Source organism: Trachemys scripta, chromosome 13 (assembly GCF_013100865.1).
Source record: "Trachemys scripta elegans isolate TJP31775 chromosome 13, CAS_Tse_1.0, whole genome shotgun sequence".
Classification (NCBI taxonomy): domain Eukaryota; kingdom Metazoa; phylum Chordata; order Testudines; family Emydidae; genus Trachemys; species Trachemys scripta.
The window spans coordinates 34,504,370-34,524,181 of record NC_048310.1 but is presented as its reverse complement, the minus strand read 5'-3'; the positions used below and the strand labels follow the sequence as shown (position 1 = coordinate 34,524,181).

Here is a 19,812-nt window from a genome sequence, read left to right as displayed (position 1 = left end):
ACTATGTCTGCTGGATCCCCCTTGTCCACATGTTTGTTGACCCCTTCAAAGAACTCTAATAGATTAGTAAGACACGATTTCCCTTTACAGAAACCATGTTGACTATTGCTCAACAGTTTGTTTTTCTATGTGTCTGACAATTTTATTCTTTACTATTGTTTCAACTAATTTGCCCGGTACTGACGTTAGACTTACCGGTCTGTAATTGCTGGGATCAGCTTTAGAGCCCTCTTTAAATATTGGTGTTACATTAGCTAACTTCCAATCACTGGGTACAGAAGCCGATTTAAAGAACAGGTTACAAACCATAGTTAATAGTTCCGCAACTTCACATTTGAGTTCATGCCATCTGGTCCTGGTGACTTGTTAATGTTGAGTTTATCAATTAATTCCAAAACCTCCTCTAGTGACATTTCAATCTGTGACAGTTCCTCAGATTTGTCACCTACAAAAGCCGGCTCAGGTTTGGGAATCTCCCTAACATCCTCAGCCATGAAGACTGAAGCAAAGAATCCATTTAGTTTCTCCGCAATGACTTTATCGTGTTTAAGCGCTCCTTTTGTATCTCGATCATCACTCCTGTTTTTAAAGTTTTTCATGGAAGTGCAGTGGGCAAAGTAATCTCTAGTGTAACTCAGTTGAAATCAGTGGAATTACACCAGGAATGAATTTTTATTAAGGTATGCAGTTTGAAGTGGATGTGAAAATGAAAACTGTGCCAATCGAATTGTTTAATTATCTTGTCACAAACACTGATTTAGAACATCAGCAATTAATGGGGCTGGAAGAATCGAATCATAAGTTGAATGCTTCCGTTTACATACAAATAGCTTGGTGTAACTGAGAGACTAGAATTGGAATACAGAGAAACCACAATGGTTCAACTGGGTTTTAAAAACTAATTTTAAAATGGCTAAACTGTGGCAGGGTACTTGAGTAATCTTATAAATTGATGCCATGTTCAATTCCAGCAGGGGCTGCATTTTGGTAGAAATCAACTCTCCACTATTTGGGTACAGTTTATAATACAATAAAGCACTCTGAGGCTTACAAAAGACATGACACTTTTAAACCATGGTTTGTAAATCTTTAGTCCCCACTTAATTGTTACTGCCCCTTAGTTATACCATATGCTGCCTGCAGGTGGTGTCTCAGGGCCATATAAGGATAAAATCGGTTGCCTCTGACAGTTTGAGACAAAACCTTACCAACTGCCCATGGTTTTTCTTCCCCAGGACCAAGCCGGCATGGATCTTTATAGCGTGTAAACAGGGAGTGCTGCTGCTCCAGCTTGTCCTCTGCAAGGAAAGAACAAGTCCAGGGAAAGGCAAATCAATCACATAGTGCAAGCTTTAAAATACAGTGCAAAAACTGGTACCATGCAAAAGACAAACTTGACTCTCCGATCTGTCCCCTCAGCTCGTGCCCCTGGAAGGGAGAGGAGGTTCCTCCCATCACTCTGAAGCAACCTTTCTGGTCAAGACTACAGAGCACAGATTTAATTTGGAACCTGATTTCATTTTGGTTTCTAAGGTGATATTAGCAACATTCTGTAATGAATTAAAAAAAAAACAAATAAACCAAAACTCACAATTGTAGTCAAGATTCTTATTAACCATGAGCTACATTTTTATAAATTCTCTAAATCTTAGTCCTCAGATTTGACAAAAGCATTTCCTAAATGTCTCCCATTTATCACTAGTTTAATGCTAAATTGACAGCTGAAGGAACTGATGCCCCTTATTTATCTTCAAAACAGGTTTGATTGCAGGCAATGGCAATGTGGATTTCCCATCTTGCTTGGGTAATTTACGTAGCCCCTATCCTGGAGGGACCAGTCTCCAGGCCCTTTCAATTTTTAGTCTGCAAGACTGCCAACAGCATACCAATTAGTGCCAGTTGATGTGGTGGCACATGTTTGAGGAACTGGGTTAATATCACCAACTCATTTCAACTGGCCCACTGAACAGACTGCAAATGATGACTTTTGGGCACTAATTACCTGGGCTGGATTTGAACTGGTGACCTAAAGGTGAAAGACCTTAGGTCAGTTGAGATTAATGGCATTAAAAATGTTACCTGTATATTTCAAATCCTCCAAAACTGTAAATCATGAAAAATAGGCCACTTTCCTATCCCTGGTCACCTCCACTCCCTTGTTATACTGTCTTGTTGCATCTTGTCTTAATAGGGACCCTAAACTCTTTAGGGCCAGATTTTTAAAGGGACTTGGGCACACAGAGGTGCAGATAGGTGCCTAGTGGGGAATTTTTCAAAATTGTTTAGGCACCCTAACTGCATTTTTAGGTGTCTAAATACCTTTTAAAAACCTGTCCCTTACTGTTACTATGCATTGGTACAGCACCCAGCATAATGGAGCCCTAATGTCATTGGAGCTGGTTGGTGCTACGGTATACAATTAGTTGTTAATATCCTATTCTCCACTGCCTGAACTCTCCAAATAATTGCCCCCGCCAACAAAACTCCACTAAGAACAAAGAGTCACTGTTGGAAAATAGAGCACTTTAAAACTGAAGAAAATGTATCAACAACAACAACAACAACAACAAAAGATTCACTGCGAACTCCTGCCCATCTGATTTTTGGGAGTAATTAATGGGCCTGATTCTCCATTGCCTTGCGCTGTGTACTGACGTAAATGACGACACAATGTAGGTGTTAAATGTTAGGCAGTGCAGAACTACACCCGCTGGCTTCATATTGACAGGACCGATGGTGAGTTGGGTATGTACAACACATCTGCAACGCATTTGTTGAAGTTAGAAACTTGTGGTCTGACTGCCTCACAAGATGCACTGTTCACGAAACACTTAGGTTACATAACTGACTGAAAAATGATATTTCGTGTTGATATTGTTATCCTGAGTATTAAAGTAGTATTAAAGTAGTCCAAATTACAAGCAGCATACCACATGCATTCTCAATGCTTAATTTCTCCAGGAGCATAATTAGTACCAATTTATCTACTTCAAGTCTAATAGCAAATATATGCCTCTAAGATTATTTAATGTAACAACAAACTAGTACTATTGGCACTGGATGAAGGAGCTAGGAGAATTAAAATTCAGGGTGTACTATTTATTATAGTAAATCTCATATCTAGTAGTATTTGCAGGATCAGACCCTCAAACTGAAAATACCAGCACTGCTGTAAATCCAGTAATTTTTTTTTAAAAACCTATTAAACTGGCAGTGTCCCTTGATAATTTTCTTCTTTGCAGCACTTCCACCATTTTAGATTTTAGAATTTCTTATCAACAGTTCAAGTTCCCTCTAGGGATCCTTGGAACATTCACAAGTCCCTGCACTTGGAACTAATGATGTCATTTGTCACAGGCTATTGTCAAGGCAACAAAATCCATAAATGTGTATGAAAATGGACACACTCAAAACAAGGGAGGGGGAACTTCTTTGAAGTTTGAGCTAGATGTATCACCTAAGGACGACGTTGCCCTGCATCAACAGAGCAAACCAGACCTGCTTCTACAGGAAAGCAACATCATTCTTGCCAAGGGATGATGTTGTGTGACTATCTCAATTCCAACTAGAAGGGGTCAGAAAAAGGAAACATGTTCAGTCTGTAGCCACATTCGTACTAAACATCCACTGTCCCGAGGCTGTTATAGGCTTTTGCGTCATTGTATCTGTTTTGGCCCTACCTATAGAGCCACAGGATCCCATTCTTGCATTTTGTTCAGTGTATCTTACTGAGCTGAGAACTCATAGCTCCAGTTCAACTATTGCACTCGCATTGTCTCAGCTGCTTTGAAAGTTGCCGTCTTTAGAACCACAAGACGATTCTGGGGCTGAGGCAGTAATAAATTAGCAGAGACGTCTTGGAGGAATTGCAGAAAACGAGGTTATTTAAGATTTGACAGGTACACTTAAATCAAATCCCTCCTCTCTCAGCAGGTTATTGATTTTGTTCAGGTATTTTTATTTAAGGACCAGATGAAATCTGCAATTTTATTTCTTCAAGTTTTGCTCTGTCTCAGGGTTTCAGATGCCTACAAACCTTCATTGGAGAAGCCATGGAAAGGAATAAAATTCTGTGATGATTAATCCACTACCATGCAGCAATTGTTACTATTCATGGCTGAGAGGTACAGCCTAGCCCCTCTCATTGAACCGGTTTTTATCTCGTAGCAAAAGGTTTAGAATATAATAGATTTCCATCACAGTCAGACTACATCAGCCTGACATTAAAGACATCCTTATAATAAAGTTCCTGATAACTGAGAATTCAATGTACTGATGTTAGAAGTGTGATACCTCTCTAGTACTAGGGTACAAAGGACTTGCTGCAAATGGCCCTAAAACATGGGGTGACTAAGGAACTTGCGAATGTCAGATGGATTAATGGTATAACTTTCAACACAGAGTTAGAGCTGGATTTTCACGGGAGGAAACAAACTATTCTACAGTTTCACAATTTGTAAAGAGAGCTGGCAAGTCTAAAAATATTCAGTTAATTTTTTTCCTTAAAATCTTCCAGACTCTTTACAGTGCAAAATTGGTAAATACTGTACCAAGATTTAGCACTTAAAAATACAAAACCTACATTTTCGGTCTGAAGTACATTACCTAACAAAGATCTGTGACTTTTAACATTAAAAACATTCCCCTGCAGAGTTGTGAACATAAACACTGCAGCACTGTTCTAATTTAATGCATGAGAACCAAAAAGTGAGACTGACTATAAATAGAAAATGAAAGTGATCAACTTAATTTCCACTTCCATTTCAAAAATGCAAAATAGTAAACTGCATTAATAGCAAAAATAAAACAGATTTTCAATGCTTTTAATGATTTTAATTGTTAGCAACACATCTAAGAACAGCTTTTACTTTGTTAGCATTGGTTACGTTTCAACAATGGTTACGTTTCAATAATTTAAACCCCTATGCAAACATGCCTACAAAAACTCAACCACTGTACTCCAGCTTCACAAGTATAAAAATATATTGTCAACCAAGTAACATCTGACACTTGGCTAAAATGCACATACTATGTTTGCTACATATTGTACAAAAAGATTATTCTAGATCATTCATTGGATGAAATGATCATGTTTACAAACCAGGAAGTTTCTTAATCTCATCAGAGGTTAACAATTTTAAGATTTGGAGCAAAGCTACACAAGTATGTAAATAACTGAATTCTGATTGGATGTATCTGAATTCAGCTAAAATTGATTTACCTCTGAGCTAATAAAGCATAGGGAAATTTTTGCTTTACTAAAACTCTGGTCAACAAATCTTGACTTTCAGCTCTAGAATGTTGATTCATAATTCCAGATGCCAAGTCAGAGTGTCTGCCAACTTCATGTTCTGTTCTTCAGATACTTTTCTACTCAACTTCAGGGTTCATTTGAGATTGGAGATGCAATAACTAAATTGACCGTGAGCATTTGATCCAAAGCGGAGTATGATAGGTTATTCATCTCCTGAGAATCCTGGCTGCCAAGTAGTAGCACATGTAAATATGAGAGAAGACCAGGCAATGCAGGGGCAGTCAACATTTTGAATTTTTTCATTTGAACAACTATCTATCCAAACCAGCTTAATTAACCTCGGCAGTGGTGATTAGCACTATATCGATCTCATCAACAGTTTTAAAAGAAAAGCACATTCAAAGACATGATATGAAAGAATAGTAGTTATTTTGGACTGTACAGGAGATATCTTTTTCTTTGACATAACTGGTACACCCAGCTTCATTAGAGGGGATGGATTCCCTATGGACACTAATATCTCCACTAAGCAAATGGGCCTGAACAGTGACTAAGAATCCATAAACCTGCTGGTCCTAAACTTTAGAGCCCAATCTGAGCACTGAAGCTTGAATTTATCTCTAACCTAGCTGACTAAAAGCACAGTATAAACCAATATGCACAATAGAGAACATATTAAGAGACTTACGGTGATCATGATTGTTCCTACCCCTGGTCTCACTGGTTCACACTCTGACGGTCCTAGTGTATCCATCTCTTCGTATGCCCGCATAGTAGCCGTAGCTCAGACACCGTGCCCTTTCCTCTCAGATGTAGCCCTCTCCATGCCTTTTGCCAGCTCCAGGCTGGACTACCATAATGTGTTCTATTTAGGCTACCATTGGAGGTCATTTGGCTGCTTCAGCAAGAGCATTTTGCAATTACCTGCCTATTTAGTGGAGCACGCACACACGAATATACATCACCTGTGATTTATACTCTGTGCTGGCTTCCAAGCTGCTACTTGGTGGTGGTAGCTAGTATCTATAATGCTGGTTGTCTTAGACAACCCCTCTCCCTATACCTTTCAGATCAGTTGCTTTTCTAGAAAAGCTTCTGTTGTTTGGGCCCAGGTTTAAACTCCTTTGAGCAAGCAGCAAGACATCACTAGTAGACAGCCTTTGGTTCTGAAATTTGCGCTCTCCTACAGTCCACCAGAGTCCCGATTCACTTATTTATGGAACATAATGCAAGACTTTTTTTACTTGGAATATTTCTTAATTTTAGAACATAATTTGGAGGGGATCCCAAATTAACAGACAGTAGTGGTAGAAGTTGGGATGGATTTTTTGATTTGTGCCAATTGCTGGTAATAATTGTTCTTTTTAATTTCTGTGGTATGCCCAGCTAGTGTAGTGATGAGCCAGTTGAAATAAATTAACATCCGTTTATGTAACTGCCTATACACATTGTGCAAACACATACACATTAAAAATAACATTTACTGTATCATGTTTGACTTTACCCTACTGTGTGAGATATTCTTTACTCAGAATTCCACTGCAAATTTAACATCTGTTTGTAGTAAATGTCTACTTTTAATGGTGTCCTTTGCCCTCCATATATGGAATAACTTCCAAAAAATAAGTTAAAAGAATATTAAGGTTGCAAAGTCAAGTCCTTAAAGATAGTAAATGCCAGAATTAAAGTTGCCTTCGGAACATTAATTCAGCCCCCTTGTGCGTATGCATTATGATATAGTCTTTAACTACAGAGTTATGTAAGATTTTTTTTCCACAGGTACCCAGTGATTATATGCCTGTTGATATATATTAGTAACTAGAAAGAAAGGGTATATAGGTGCCATAGTGACAATAAAAGTGCAGAGCAGGTAAGAGCTACCTGTCTGATTCTTTTAGCTTTTGGTGGAGACTGTCAAAGGCACAAATGATAGGACTGCCCTTTGTGCCTTAGAAATTTCCCCTTTAATGAATAGGCATCTCTTAAACATTGGGTTTGCCCACTCAGATTAACAATCTTTACTCCCATTTTTAAAAGTTTTTATAGCAATTTATTCTTATTTAAATGTGATCGCAAGCCATGTACAATTGCAGATCCCTGCTCTAAAGCAGTTAGAGGAGACATTACAACATCTTAGTAGCTCACTGTGATGCTACGTATTCAAGAGGAAGGGGAAAAGCTTGTCTCACCAGATGAGCAGTTGTCAAAGTTGAGATCTCCACAGATCACATCAAAAGCCACCAGCTCCTCTGGATTGGCTGTGCTGGAGGAGGAGGTAGATTTTCGGAAATCAGCCAGCCAATCTTGAAGCAGATCAAGTTGCTCACATCGAACTGTAGTGTCTCCTACGGGAAGCACAATATGAAAAAGCCTGAGTACAAGGAAATGTGCTTAAAACAACATTTAACTTTACAGATAGATACTCAGAATGCTGCATTCCTCTTGTGCAGCTAACAGACGTTGTTAGGGACATAAAGCAAAAAACGCAGGAGGGAGATAAAAAAAATAAAAGCACAAAACCACTCCAACCCCTCCTACCCACCCCCTCCCAAAACAAGCCCTTGTATTGCATCTTTTCCCCTACTGCATGGTGTATATTTAAACAATTTGGGGCAAGGAATATCTTACTATTTGTATGTAAAGTGGCTGGTGTTGTTTTGGACAGTATAAATAAAATTCATCCTCTGTGCAGAGACCTTGCATGAGGCCTACACACTGCGTAAGTCCTTGACATAAGGTTGAAATGGGACTTAAATAGTTTGTAGACCTTCTGCTGGCTCTCTGCACGGGGTGAATTACACTCTCTTTAAATGTAGTTTTTTATATGTAATTTGTATAATGTTAAGGTTGCAAAGTAAAGCATTCATAAGTTAAGAAGTTCTAGAATTAAGGCTGCATATGCATTATGATACAGTCTTTAATTACATGATCACAAACTATTTGTCCACAGGACCTCCACTCCATTCAGTGCTCAGAATGGATGGTCAAGATTTCATTTTATACTCATTGTTTGATATGAGGCTAACCATTCAAATCCTCCTCGGACTACAGAATTATAAGTTTCCCCAGGGGCTTTACTATGGCATGCACCACTGTAAACACCATGGATGGAGAAGAGCTATTTAAGCTATATGACAGCGTTGGCACGACAACAAATGACCAGGAATAGGCTGGAAATTAGAAGGTGGTTTCTAAAATCATACTAGTGAGGTTCTGGAACAGCCTTCCAACTTGAGTAGTGGGCACAAACGACCGAATTAGTTTATCCTAATTGTGAGCTCATCTGTGAAAAGTGAATGAAAATTAATAAAATGTTTCAATAACCTAACAACAAATGTTGGTGGGGAAAGGTGCAAAAAAGAGAGAGACTGAATCAGTCCAAACAAAAAGACCTACTGATGTAATTCAAGGACTGTTGTGAGCATGCCAGATAAACAAGAACAATGTGAGCCCAGAAATCAATGAACCAAACTTGGTATCAGAAATTAGGCCTGCTGGTGGACAAAATAGTGGGAGGATGGACTATTCCGCCCTTCACTCCCTTTCAGGGTCCTTAAAATAAAAGAGGCTTTGAGATCAAAGTTGTTATAGAGGAAGTGTAGGGGGACAACTGCTGATGAAAAGAAGGGAAAAGAGCAAGCTTCACTATCATGGTTGCCACCTTCATTTATCCTTGAGATCCACTGTAACATCAGTGGGCCTTCGTAGTCTTGATCCCAAGAGCTGTCCTTACCAGACCAAGCTAACAGAGGGACGGATGACATTGCCACCTCCACCAGTTCTGGCTGAATCTTGACTGCCACCAGGAATGTGAGACTGTCACCTGAACCCAGTGTGTCTTTTTCCTTTCCCACCGTTTTTCTTCTGTTTCCTATGCTTCTCGTTTTGTCTTCTAACAAGAGTCTGGCTTAGCCGGCCAAGACTGCATATTTTGCAACATTACTGTAAGCCTGTGAGCAGAGAGGGAGATAAAAGCAATCCCCTAAACAGCCTGATGCTGGTATAAATCTGCCAGTTCTTGTAGTGGTTGAAAAGCCTGTATGCTGTGCCCATGTTTTGCCAGCAGTGAAGTTGTAATTGAGAGTAAACACCAGAGAAAGAACCTGCATTTTCTTTCTTCTGCTTTTGTGTGTGTTTTGTCTTGTTTTGCTTTCTAGGAAACAGGATCGAACTTTAACAACAATGGTAGCTCCAGCCCATCTCAATTAACTTCTTTCCCACCCCAAAAGAATACCCTCTAAGAGACTGTTAGACAAGGGGTTTGTTCCTTCTAAAGACTAACTTTAGAGAAAGGGAAAGGGAACAAAGGATGTTGTTAAAATAAAAGCCTTACTTAATATGTTACATTTCAAATGCTTTAACTGTTTTTTCTTCATTTTCTGTATCTTTAATAAAAGGTTTAAAGGATTTTTAACTGTGTTTGCCATAGTATTTAGCAGGCTGAGGTCTCTGTATATAAAACTTTGTTTAAAACTATTTAATGTTGGACAGCTAAAGGATCGTATTAACACCTTTGACTCTCTGGGCCCATATATTCCATCTAAATAAATACCACAGATCATCATCTCCTTTTTCCTATGCCAAGACTGGGTAGGGCCAATGTTATGAGCAGATTCCATTCACGTCTGTTTAGAACCAGGATTTGAGCCTATTGGGGGTTGCTAGGATGGCTTTATATACTGTGCTGGTTCCACTGTCTCCTTGGATATCTCTGGACTCTCTCATTTTCATAGACAATACGTTTGGGTAGTTTTAAGCTGAAGCTTGATAAATTTATGAACAGGATTATATGCAGAGGTGAAAGTAAGCCGGTCCGGTCTGGTCCGGCGTACCGGCAAGAGCCAGTACGCCGTGCTGGACCACACTGGCTTCCATGGCGGGGATTGAAAGGGCTCAGGGATCACCACCCTGACAGTTAGGAAAAAGTTCCTAATATCCAACCTAAACCTCACTTGCTGCAATGTAAGCCCATTGCTTCTTGTCCTATCCTCAGAGGTTAAGAAGAACAATTTTTCTTTCTCCTGCTCTCTCTCCTCCTTTTATGTACTTGAAAACTGTTCTCATGTCCCCTTTCAGTCTTCTCTTTTCCAGACTAAACAAACCCAATGTTTTCAATCTTCCCTCATAGCTCATGTTTTCTATATCTTGAATCATTTTTGTTGCTCTTCTCTGGACTTTCTCCAATTTGTCCACATCCTTCCTGAAATGTGGTGCCCAGAACTGGACACAATAGTCCAGCTGAGGCCTAATCAGCCTATTACTGTCCTGAGACCTCCAGGTGAAGTGGCAATCCAACTGTATGGAAGCCGGAGACATGCGTTCAATTCACAGCTCTGCCAGTGACTCCCTGGGTGACTTTGAACAAGTCACTTAGTCTGACTGTGCCTCTGTTCTCCATCTGTAGGTACGTCTACATTGGAGCTGGAGGCATCATGCCCAGCTGGAGGAGACATACTGGTGCTAGCTCGGATCAAACTAGAGTGCTAAAAATAGAAGTGTAATGGCATGAGCACCAGGAGGGGCTAATCACCTGAATGCTTATCAAGGGTCTCAGGTGTGATCACACTCAGGATGGCTAGCTCTTTGCACCACTGTGGCTCCATTTCTATTTTTAGCACACTAGCTTGATCAGCGCTAGCACTGGTATGTCTACACAAGCCGGAAATTACACCTCCCTTTTCCAGTGTAAACATACCCCAAATCATGGGGATACTTCCTTTCGTCCACCCTCTGTAAACTCTTTGTACTCTATATGTACAGCTTCTAGCACAGCCTGACTTCACGTGAGGCTTCTAGGCCCTACTGGACTTGTTATTAATAATAATTAATATGCCACCAAGAAATAAGGGAACCATTGGCTGGAAACCAAGCGTGCAGCACTACAATAGGCACCTGTCACTTGGAAGTTTAACACGGCTTCCAAGCTTTCCGTTTTCTCACATCAGGACATCCAAGGGGACCTCAACAGAACAGCACAAAAGCCACAATCTGGTGGGCAGAGCTCCTAGTGGCTATGAAGCTGGTGCCGGCGGAGGAGGTGGAGAAGGAAGGAAAAGGGGGGGAGGGAGGATGTTTTTTTCTTGTGGTCTCTCTTCAGAGGCATCTTTTCTCCGCGAGCAGCGGCAGCCTGGGGAATGACTCTGCCACAGCCGAGCCGCCGCTCTGCTCCGGGGGCAAGGGGTGACAATTACAAACTACTGTATTCTGTGATTTACTTTCTAGAATCTAAAGTATATCGCAGTATAATCTAAAGTTCTCCTGTGAAATGCCAGCTGTGCAACCCTTCCGTGGCTGGATCATTCTTGTGCTTTCATTTTAAGTACAAATAAATATGTATAACGAATTTAAAAGTATGTAATTAGTAATTTGATATGTCGGGTGGCGCCTTTTTTTATGTGTTCGCTCCCCCTGATGTTAGAACCTGGCTACACCACTGCTTCCAGCCAGGGCCTTTAAATCTTGAGAGGCCCCGCCTCTTCCGGTTGAGGCCATGCACCCCTCAGGACTCTGGCAATACCAGTAAGTCCTGTAAATTACTTTCACCCCTGATTATATGACACTGTTTCCTGAAATAGCAAAGGACTGCATGAGATGATCCAGGAAGTCCCTTCCAGTCCTATTTAGCATCTGTGTGCTACACAGAAACTGATGGATTTAGCTTCACAACTCCCCTTTTAATGGCAACTGAAGCACAGATGTTAATGTCAAAAACGGGTACCCAATTTGAGAGCCCTGTGGCCTGATTTTTCAGATAATTTATAATTTTCTAAAACTAGCCCTGTGCTACCAATAATACTCCATCCATTCAGCATATCTTTGAAAAATGACGTTCCTCTGGGAAAAAATTGGTGGATCCATACATCTGGACACTCAAAGAAGAAAAAAATTGTGCTCAGCTTTCACTCCAGTTGGGCATCTCTGGATATTTGTGCATTTTTGACTGATTGGAAACATTTTCTCAGCTGAATAAGATATAGCAGGAATGTCTCTGATCATCCATATTAGCTACTAAACTACTCTAGGGTTTTGGAGTAGAAGAAAGGAACTATACACAAAAGTATATGAGAGTATATTTTACCAAAGGAATACAATAGCTAATCCATCTTGGAGCTCATTGAGAACACTTTTAAAATCATTTATTTTATAGCTCCCAGTAGTATGCCAGCCACTTCTGAGGAAATACGCAGAAAACACTGCTGTGTGTTCCAACCTAAATGATAGACTTGATCAATAGATTTTATCAAAATCAAATTTAGTTGTTGTAATTACTTTAAAAAAGCCAGTAAAAGTCCGACTGGTGGGGTGGGTGGATGAGAGGGAGAAAATTTGTTCCTAAAATAATTATTACTGTATTCTCACTCCCACTTTTGTTCTTTTTGCTACACACAAAATAACAAGCTGTGCATGATACTCGTAAAAAATGATGATTATCTTTGATTTTCTGGAACTACAGTGTGAACCCAGTGAGATAGCTGGCTCAGCCTCCAAATGATAAACATGTCAAGGTAAGAAAGAACAATGTTTCTTTCCTTCCACGTGAAATGAAGATTTGATTTGAAATGTCATGCTCCGAGTATATGGTGAACAACATGCTCAGAATCACTCGTTATGATGAAATAGCTTGATTTGTATGTTATATTATTCAGTGTTTTAAAATGTCCCAGGCATGTCAAGACGATCTCAGACATCTGCTTTCACTGATCACACGGTATGCAGATGGTGATTGTTTAATACTGAGGGTTATTTGTGCTTATAAAATACATATCTGCTTTTTCTCAGCCATATATGGTCAGTAAGCCATAATGTCAAGATGTTAACTTACGTGCATAAAGGGGACGGGAAAGCTGGGATTTTCTGGCTTGGGGAAAACACCCACCACACACTCCTTGGCGTAAGGTTAAGGAAGAGACCTCCTTAGATGCATATCTTGTGAGATCTGCACTGGTAGTCCTGATAAGAACTTCAAGTGTGTGTTTTATAGCATGCACGTCCTATAAGACTTGCAAATGTGTCTGTTACCAGATATTTGCAATGTTGTTGTAGCCGTGCTGGTCCCATAGTATTAGAGAGACTAGGTGGGTGAGGTAATATCTTTTATTGGACCAATTTCTGTTGGTTTTGTCTCTTTCGTCAACAGAACTTGGCCTAATATAAGATATTTCCTCACCTCAGTTACCAGATAGGCTTTTCTAATCCCAAAGATGGTGAGCACAGAGAGGGGACAAGTGTTGGTTTATACCCACATCACTGGTTTTTATTAGTGTTCAGAAGGGAAATTAGAGAACTTGTATATATGCACATTGGTTTATATGTCAGGATATTTGGTAAACATACTGAGCAAGCATGCTTACATTAAGACAGATGGCAAAGGGTGTTTTGAGTTATGCTAATGGTTTTAATGTAAGGAATGTGAGGTTAAGCCTTCAGGATATGTGACTAATGCCTTTGATAATTTGGTAACATATCTTTGAATACTCAATGAAAAATGTGCATCTGAATATCTTCTAAAGGGGACTGTTACTCTCAGCTCAGCCTGGATAACAACGTGCATAACTTAACACCACTAAAGTGTGCAGCTATGTGAAGGGCAGCAAAAGCTCCCCAAGGTGAAAACTCTGATTTACGATTTTATGCCAGTGGGAACATAGTCTAATAGATCAGGGGATGGGGCTCTGGATTATATTCATGGCTCTGCCACTGATTCATTCTGTGGCTTTGGGTACATATACATTGCGCATTAAGCCTAGGCTCTGACTCAGGTTTGAGCCCAAACCTGCCTTCTGTCCACATACAAATCAGTCTGACTCAGCTCAGCAAGCACCCAGGAGCCAGGTCCTATGACCTGGCTAAAGGGAGTGGGTCAGAGTCTAAGTCCCGCTGTGACTCTGGTCCAAGCCCATTTTGCAGTGTGGACACAGGTCAAACTTCAGACCTGAGTCAGAAGGTCTGCGTAGTGCAGTATGGATGCATTAGCATGGCCATCAGACCTGGGTCCAGCAATTGTAAACCTGGTGTGACTGACGACCTCTTGATGCTAACTGCCAGAAGGCGGAGGGATCCATAGGGAGCTAACAACCAGTTAGTACAGGCAAGACTCCCAACTATCAGCCCAGGATGCCTCAAGAAGTGTCACATCCAAGTTAACAATGCAGTGTAGACATACCCTAAATCTACAACAGCTTTGTGACCGCCCCCCCATAACCCCTTTTTGGGTGGGGATTCCCATGGTTAAAACACTCTGAAATTTCAAAGATGTAAACATCTTAAACTCTGAAATTGATTATTTTTAAAATTCTATGACCGGGAAATTGAGCAAAATAGACTGTGAATTTGGTAGGGCCCTATTTATAACTATACCAGTGGCTAGCTCTCTAGGTGCCTTGACTGCTGGATTCACTGCAGCCGGTAGGAATTTTTTGCCACTATTTCACCTTCCTCAATGAAGGATTAAAATTGGGCTCTGTCCTCATGGGGACGTTTGTCCTGTAAAGTCTGCCAGCCTATGGTAGTTGTTAAATCATATTTTGCTAACAAAGCCTGATAGTGATAAAGCATTGCAGGTTTGTAGAGGAGAATACCTTTCCTCCTGAAAGGTGGAACCTCTTTGAGCCCTTGTCAGCCAGGGTGGTGCTAGGATGTTGTGACCTTGCTCTTTCCATGGCTGCCTGCCTCAGCAGCAAGTGGACCACTGGGTGGGTGAAAAGGAACTCAGCTCATCTGGCCAGTATGAATTAGTGCCTCTCAACTCTTTTAGGTGTAAGGGCTCAGAAGGCCAAGTATGCCAAACCACTCTGGCTGGCTCGCTCTAAGATGGCCTCACTTCTGAGTGTGCCACCTTACTTGTATCTGAAAGTAACTTGCTGTCTTCTGTAGTAGAGCCTGGTACTGCTTATGGTCGTCCAGCAGAGATGATTAAGATTGAGTGATCATTTCATCTGGAGATGATTTCCTCCTCTTCCTCATAGCCCGTCGATCCAGGAGATGTTGTGTGGGAGAGGTGCAGTAGGACTTATGAATGGATTCTGGCACCTGCCATATGGGTCCCACTGGCCTATGAGGGATTGACTGGTTAATGGGGATCCCACGGCATTGGGTACCAGGAGTCCCTGGGAAAGTTGCATCTGGATCTCCTCACCTCCCTGTTAAGACTCATCTGTGAGGAGATGAATGACCGGCTGGAGTGTTTGATTCATCCAAGTTGGAATTCTACTCTTGCTCCACTGACGGGAACATTAGTACTGGAGGGTGAATGCTCATGCCTGAGGGTTAGCGTGGAGAGGGTTGCTGTATTACCAAAATAGATTCGTCCATCAGTGTGTCAATGTCTCAGAAGGGCCGGAAAGGAGAGGGGATTGAGGATAACAGAAAAAGATATCGTCTGGTGAATAAGTGTCTGCACATCCTGATGTTTGGGGTATTCCTGCAGTCGGGACTGACCACTCGAATGCATCCAGAGATGTTGCGGGTGGCCCATCCTTAGAAGGGTGGGCCTGTACCACTGAAGAATCAAGTCCAACAGTCTTTGATGAAACTGGTGGATGTCAGCCTTTATGTTTAGATGTTGGTGCCACCAACAGATCTTTTTCTCTTCCACGCTTTACCCTCCTTCTTGGAAGTCTTAAGCAGTCTAAGACTCCTTATGATCCACATGTTAAGGTTCACTGGATTTGGACGGGGCCAGGGAGGGATCTCTCTTCTTAGGAACAGACCTGGATGCGGATCTGTCCTTGTATTCATGAGAGTGCCTAGACACAGTTTTAAGTCAATGTAACTTACAAAAGCTCAAAAAAGCCACTGGCAATGTAACTTACATTGTCTTAAGTGGTAGTGTAAACAAGCCGTAAGTCTTTTAGCAGTAGGCAACTTGGACAGATATCTGCTGAACAACTCCCTCCACTCACTCACCTTAATTACATTAATTCTAATGTAAAATAATCTCACTTTTCTTCTGCACATCAAATGGTAACGATGGTCTCTCTGGGCCTGTGGCTTTGCTGCCTTGCAGTCTAGCTGTGCCCTGGGTCCTGAGGAACCGAGAGCCTCAACAGTACCTGACTGAAGAGCTAGTAGTGCTGTGGTAGCTGAGAAAACCAATGACCTCTGCTTTTTAGAGAGAGGTTCTCTACCTGGCATGGCAAGCCGGGGCATATTCTTTCAAGGGCTTATGAGAGGAGTCCTGTGTCTTCCTCTTAGATACCCTGGAAGTGTGGGATTCAGAGGCAGCAGACTTGCTTGGGGACCAACATACGGGGGAGGGTGAGTGTTCCTAGGCCTGGGTCAGAGGTTGAATGTAGAGAGTTCTCCATCATAAGGAGATGAAACTTTCTCCCTGTTTTTTCTGGGTGTTGATTTCCATGCCAGACAAAAGCTGCATTTTTGAGCAATGTGCAATTCCCCGAGGCAATGGATACAGCAGGAGTGCCCATCGCTGACCGGGATCACCTCCCAGCACAACAGACAGTACATGAAGCCAGGAGAACTGGGCATTATCTCCCACTAAGTAGTAGTAACTATCTAATATCTAAATACTATATAGAAAAAAGAAATTTTTTTAAAGAAAACAATCTATATCAAAAGTATTTACTAATTATGGAAAACTACCACTAAGACTAATATCAGTAAGACCAAGAAATTGATTGAGGAAATCTCAATAGGACAATGGCCAGAGCTCCATCAGAACTGAGGGCAGTTCACCCGTGCAGTGCTATATAAAAATGGCACAGGGCACTTAAGACTGACTAACACGCATGCGCGGGACGAACAGACACTGCTATGAGAAATCTCCGATCAAAGGTGCAGGGGGTGCTAGCGCACCTAAAGTGGGGCACTCATGGGGACACTACTTGAAGAAGCCCCATTCCCCACATCTGGGAAACTAAGGTTAACTGATCCTCAGAGGCCAGCCCCATGAAGAATTCCTTCAGGAGTGCAGGAAGTCCAGAGCTGCACGACAGCTACTCTACACTGTGTATCTAGCAGCAGGGGGACTATTGGTGGTACTCAGTCTTACCAGACCCAAGCAATCAATAGCTTCTGATGCGAAACTAATGACAACTAAGAATGGAGAAGTCCTGCCAGAATACAGAGTAGCCAACCAAGTAGTCATTCCACAAACCACTCACTTACTGTTCACTGAAACAGAATTGTCCCAGCAAATCTTAGAATAGGGATGCCGGACTGTAACTAGAAACTGTAATTTCTTTGCCCCCAGGCACGCAATTCTCAGTAACTGTTCAGACTCAGAATCTCTGTGTCTGATTGGCTAACATCATTACTTAACCAGAGTACAGAGATCTGCACTAATTGCTCTACAGTTATGTCTCTACAACTGATTTGGAAAAAGACAAAATCCTCTGTTTTAACTAGTTCCTGCATTCAACATTTTCAAGTTCTTGCCAGCAAGAAAGATGCTCCTAATCCCTTCAACGCCACCATTTACAAGGAAGAGCATGGTGGGAAATACCAAAGAGCAACAAAAAACAAACTGTCAAACCACAGAAAGGGAAATTTTTTTTAAACCTTCTGGGTTCGCTCTCCCACTTCCTCCAGGTCAGCCAGGCCTTTTTGCCCAGAATAAATGGCTTGTTTGTGTTTCTAGTGGAAAATCACAGCTTCTCCTTTCCATTCATTTTTGAAAAGCAATGGGTGAGTTCCTGGCCCCAGTGAAGTCACTAGCAAAGCTCCCATTGATTAATATAAAGCTGGAGAGGAGGGCCTTGGTTATCTGTAGGGAAAAACTATGCTGTTTTTAAAAGGGAAATAAGGTGGTAAAAAACATGGGAGTGGGTGAAGGCTGGTGACAAGTGGGGAACGAATGAAAAGTGAAATGTGGATTTTTAATTTTTTTGTTTTTAATAAAACCTACCCTTTGTCAACTTGGCTCATCTTGATTTTTGTATTTTTCTTTCATTTAAAATATGAATATTTACTTACAAATTGTAATTCAATAATAATAATTTCGGAGTACTGTCTGTTCACTGTGTAATGACCATATCCTGTGCTAAAACTCCTCAGCTTAAATCCTTGAAGATTTAAATGGGATTTTTTGGTTGATTTGTTCTGCTGTAAACATGTCAACCTCAGAGTACATTCAGGACTGTTGTTACCTTGTAAACAGGAAGCATCTTCAAATTAATTAATAATATAGTTTGGAGATCCACTTATTCACATGAATAGTGACATGAAAACTCCTCCTGGGCCATTAACAGCTGAAGTGTTAGTTGTACTTCACTGAAAAAAAATTATCCTTACATTTGCAATAAGGTCTCTGACTTCAGCCAAGCCAGAAGATGGCCACCTTCCAAACAATAATCCCTGGCACTTTTAAAGCAGCTTTTATCAGTGGATTGCTGAACATTTTACAGGCATGAAAGAACCAACCAAGCTTCGTAATCCCCCTGTGAAGTAGGTAGGTAAGAAGTTCAAGCCTCATTAAAGGAACACTCCATCTACCACTGAAATGCAGCTACTTCTGGAATGGTTCTAAGCAGTAATTTAATAACAGGAACACTATAAAACAGTTCCAGGGCAGTAAATGAAAAAAAATCTATAGCCGGTTCCATTTTAATGAAAAAGGTGAATTTTAGGTATAAAAAGATATATAACTGCTTACAACAGAATTTGGCCAGGACATATCTTGCAGTAAGTGCCATAGTCACAAGTGCTCAGATCCCTCCATTTTACATCTTATCCAAACATTAAAGCTGTTGTGTGCATACCAAGCACCTCTCCAGTATATGGGTCTCTCCTAAACAGAAGGGGCATCTGCTGTATCCATCTTACAGGGGAATTAATCCTTTGCAAGAAGAGCAGGGCTTAAAATCTGCAGGTGTAGAATCTGCCATGTTCAGGTGCTCTGTACCGACTGGGGGCATACAAGACAGTCTGTCTGTCAACATTCAGTCCAGGTGGTAGGAAATTTTTCTGGTTAGCTGATAAGTCCAAAAACCTTTTGAAAAATTCTTTCAATCCAAAACAATGTTTTATTTAAATTTCAAGCTTTTCTACCTTTAATTTAAAAAATAAACTTAAAAGTAATTTTGAAATGAAATATTTTGAAAATGTCAAACATTTTGACTCTCTCTTTTTTAATCGTAAATGGTTTTTCAACTGAAACAATTAGCCAATATTGACATAAATTCTTTAAATGATTTGGTTGATCCAAATCTGCATTGTTTGGGGGAGTAGGGGAGGGGAGACAAAAAAAAAAGTCAGAATTTTACCAGGCTCTACCAGATGGGTTGATTTTGTTCGTGGTTCTTTATCAATGGATCAGAAAAGTTCTGAACGTCTCAAAGAATTTCAAAAAGACTTAGTGGGTGGTAAAGCTTAGTTGGTCAGACCGTTTCCAGGTTCTGTCTCGCTGTACAGAGAGAGCTTAAGGAGATGCAGGGCACATGCACAGCCCCGACAGACACTGCTATTCAAGCCTCTGGTCTCATGTACATAAGGGGCATATGTACCTACAGTGGGATCCGCACTGATACATACACTAAGAAGAACTGAGAAATCTGCTGATAAAGAACATCTTCCCCATTCTTTTAAAAAGAGTTCAAACA

General features: G+C 40.9%; 1 protein-coding gene across 1 annotated transcript in view; it reads right to left on the bottom strand.

Annotated features, from left to right (window-relative positions):
• Positions 1–19,812, bottom strand: part of SMPD3 (sphingomyelin phosphodiesterase 3) — a 66,781-nt gene that overhangs the window by 15,650 nt on the left and 31,319 nt on the right. The window contains exons 3-4 of the mRNA XM_034788569.1: positions 7,444–7,599; positions 1,209–1,298 (exon numbers count right to left, since the gene is read on the bottom strand). Of these exons, the coding sequence (XP_034644460.1) occupies positions 1,209–1,298; positions 7,444–7,599 (246 nt within the window). The remainder of the gene's footprint in view (positions 1–1,208; positions 1,299–7,443; positions 7,600–19,812) is intronic.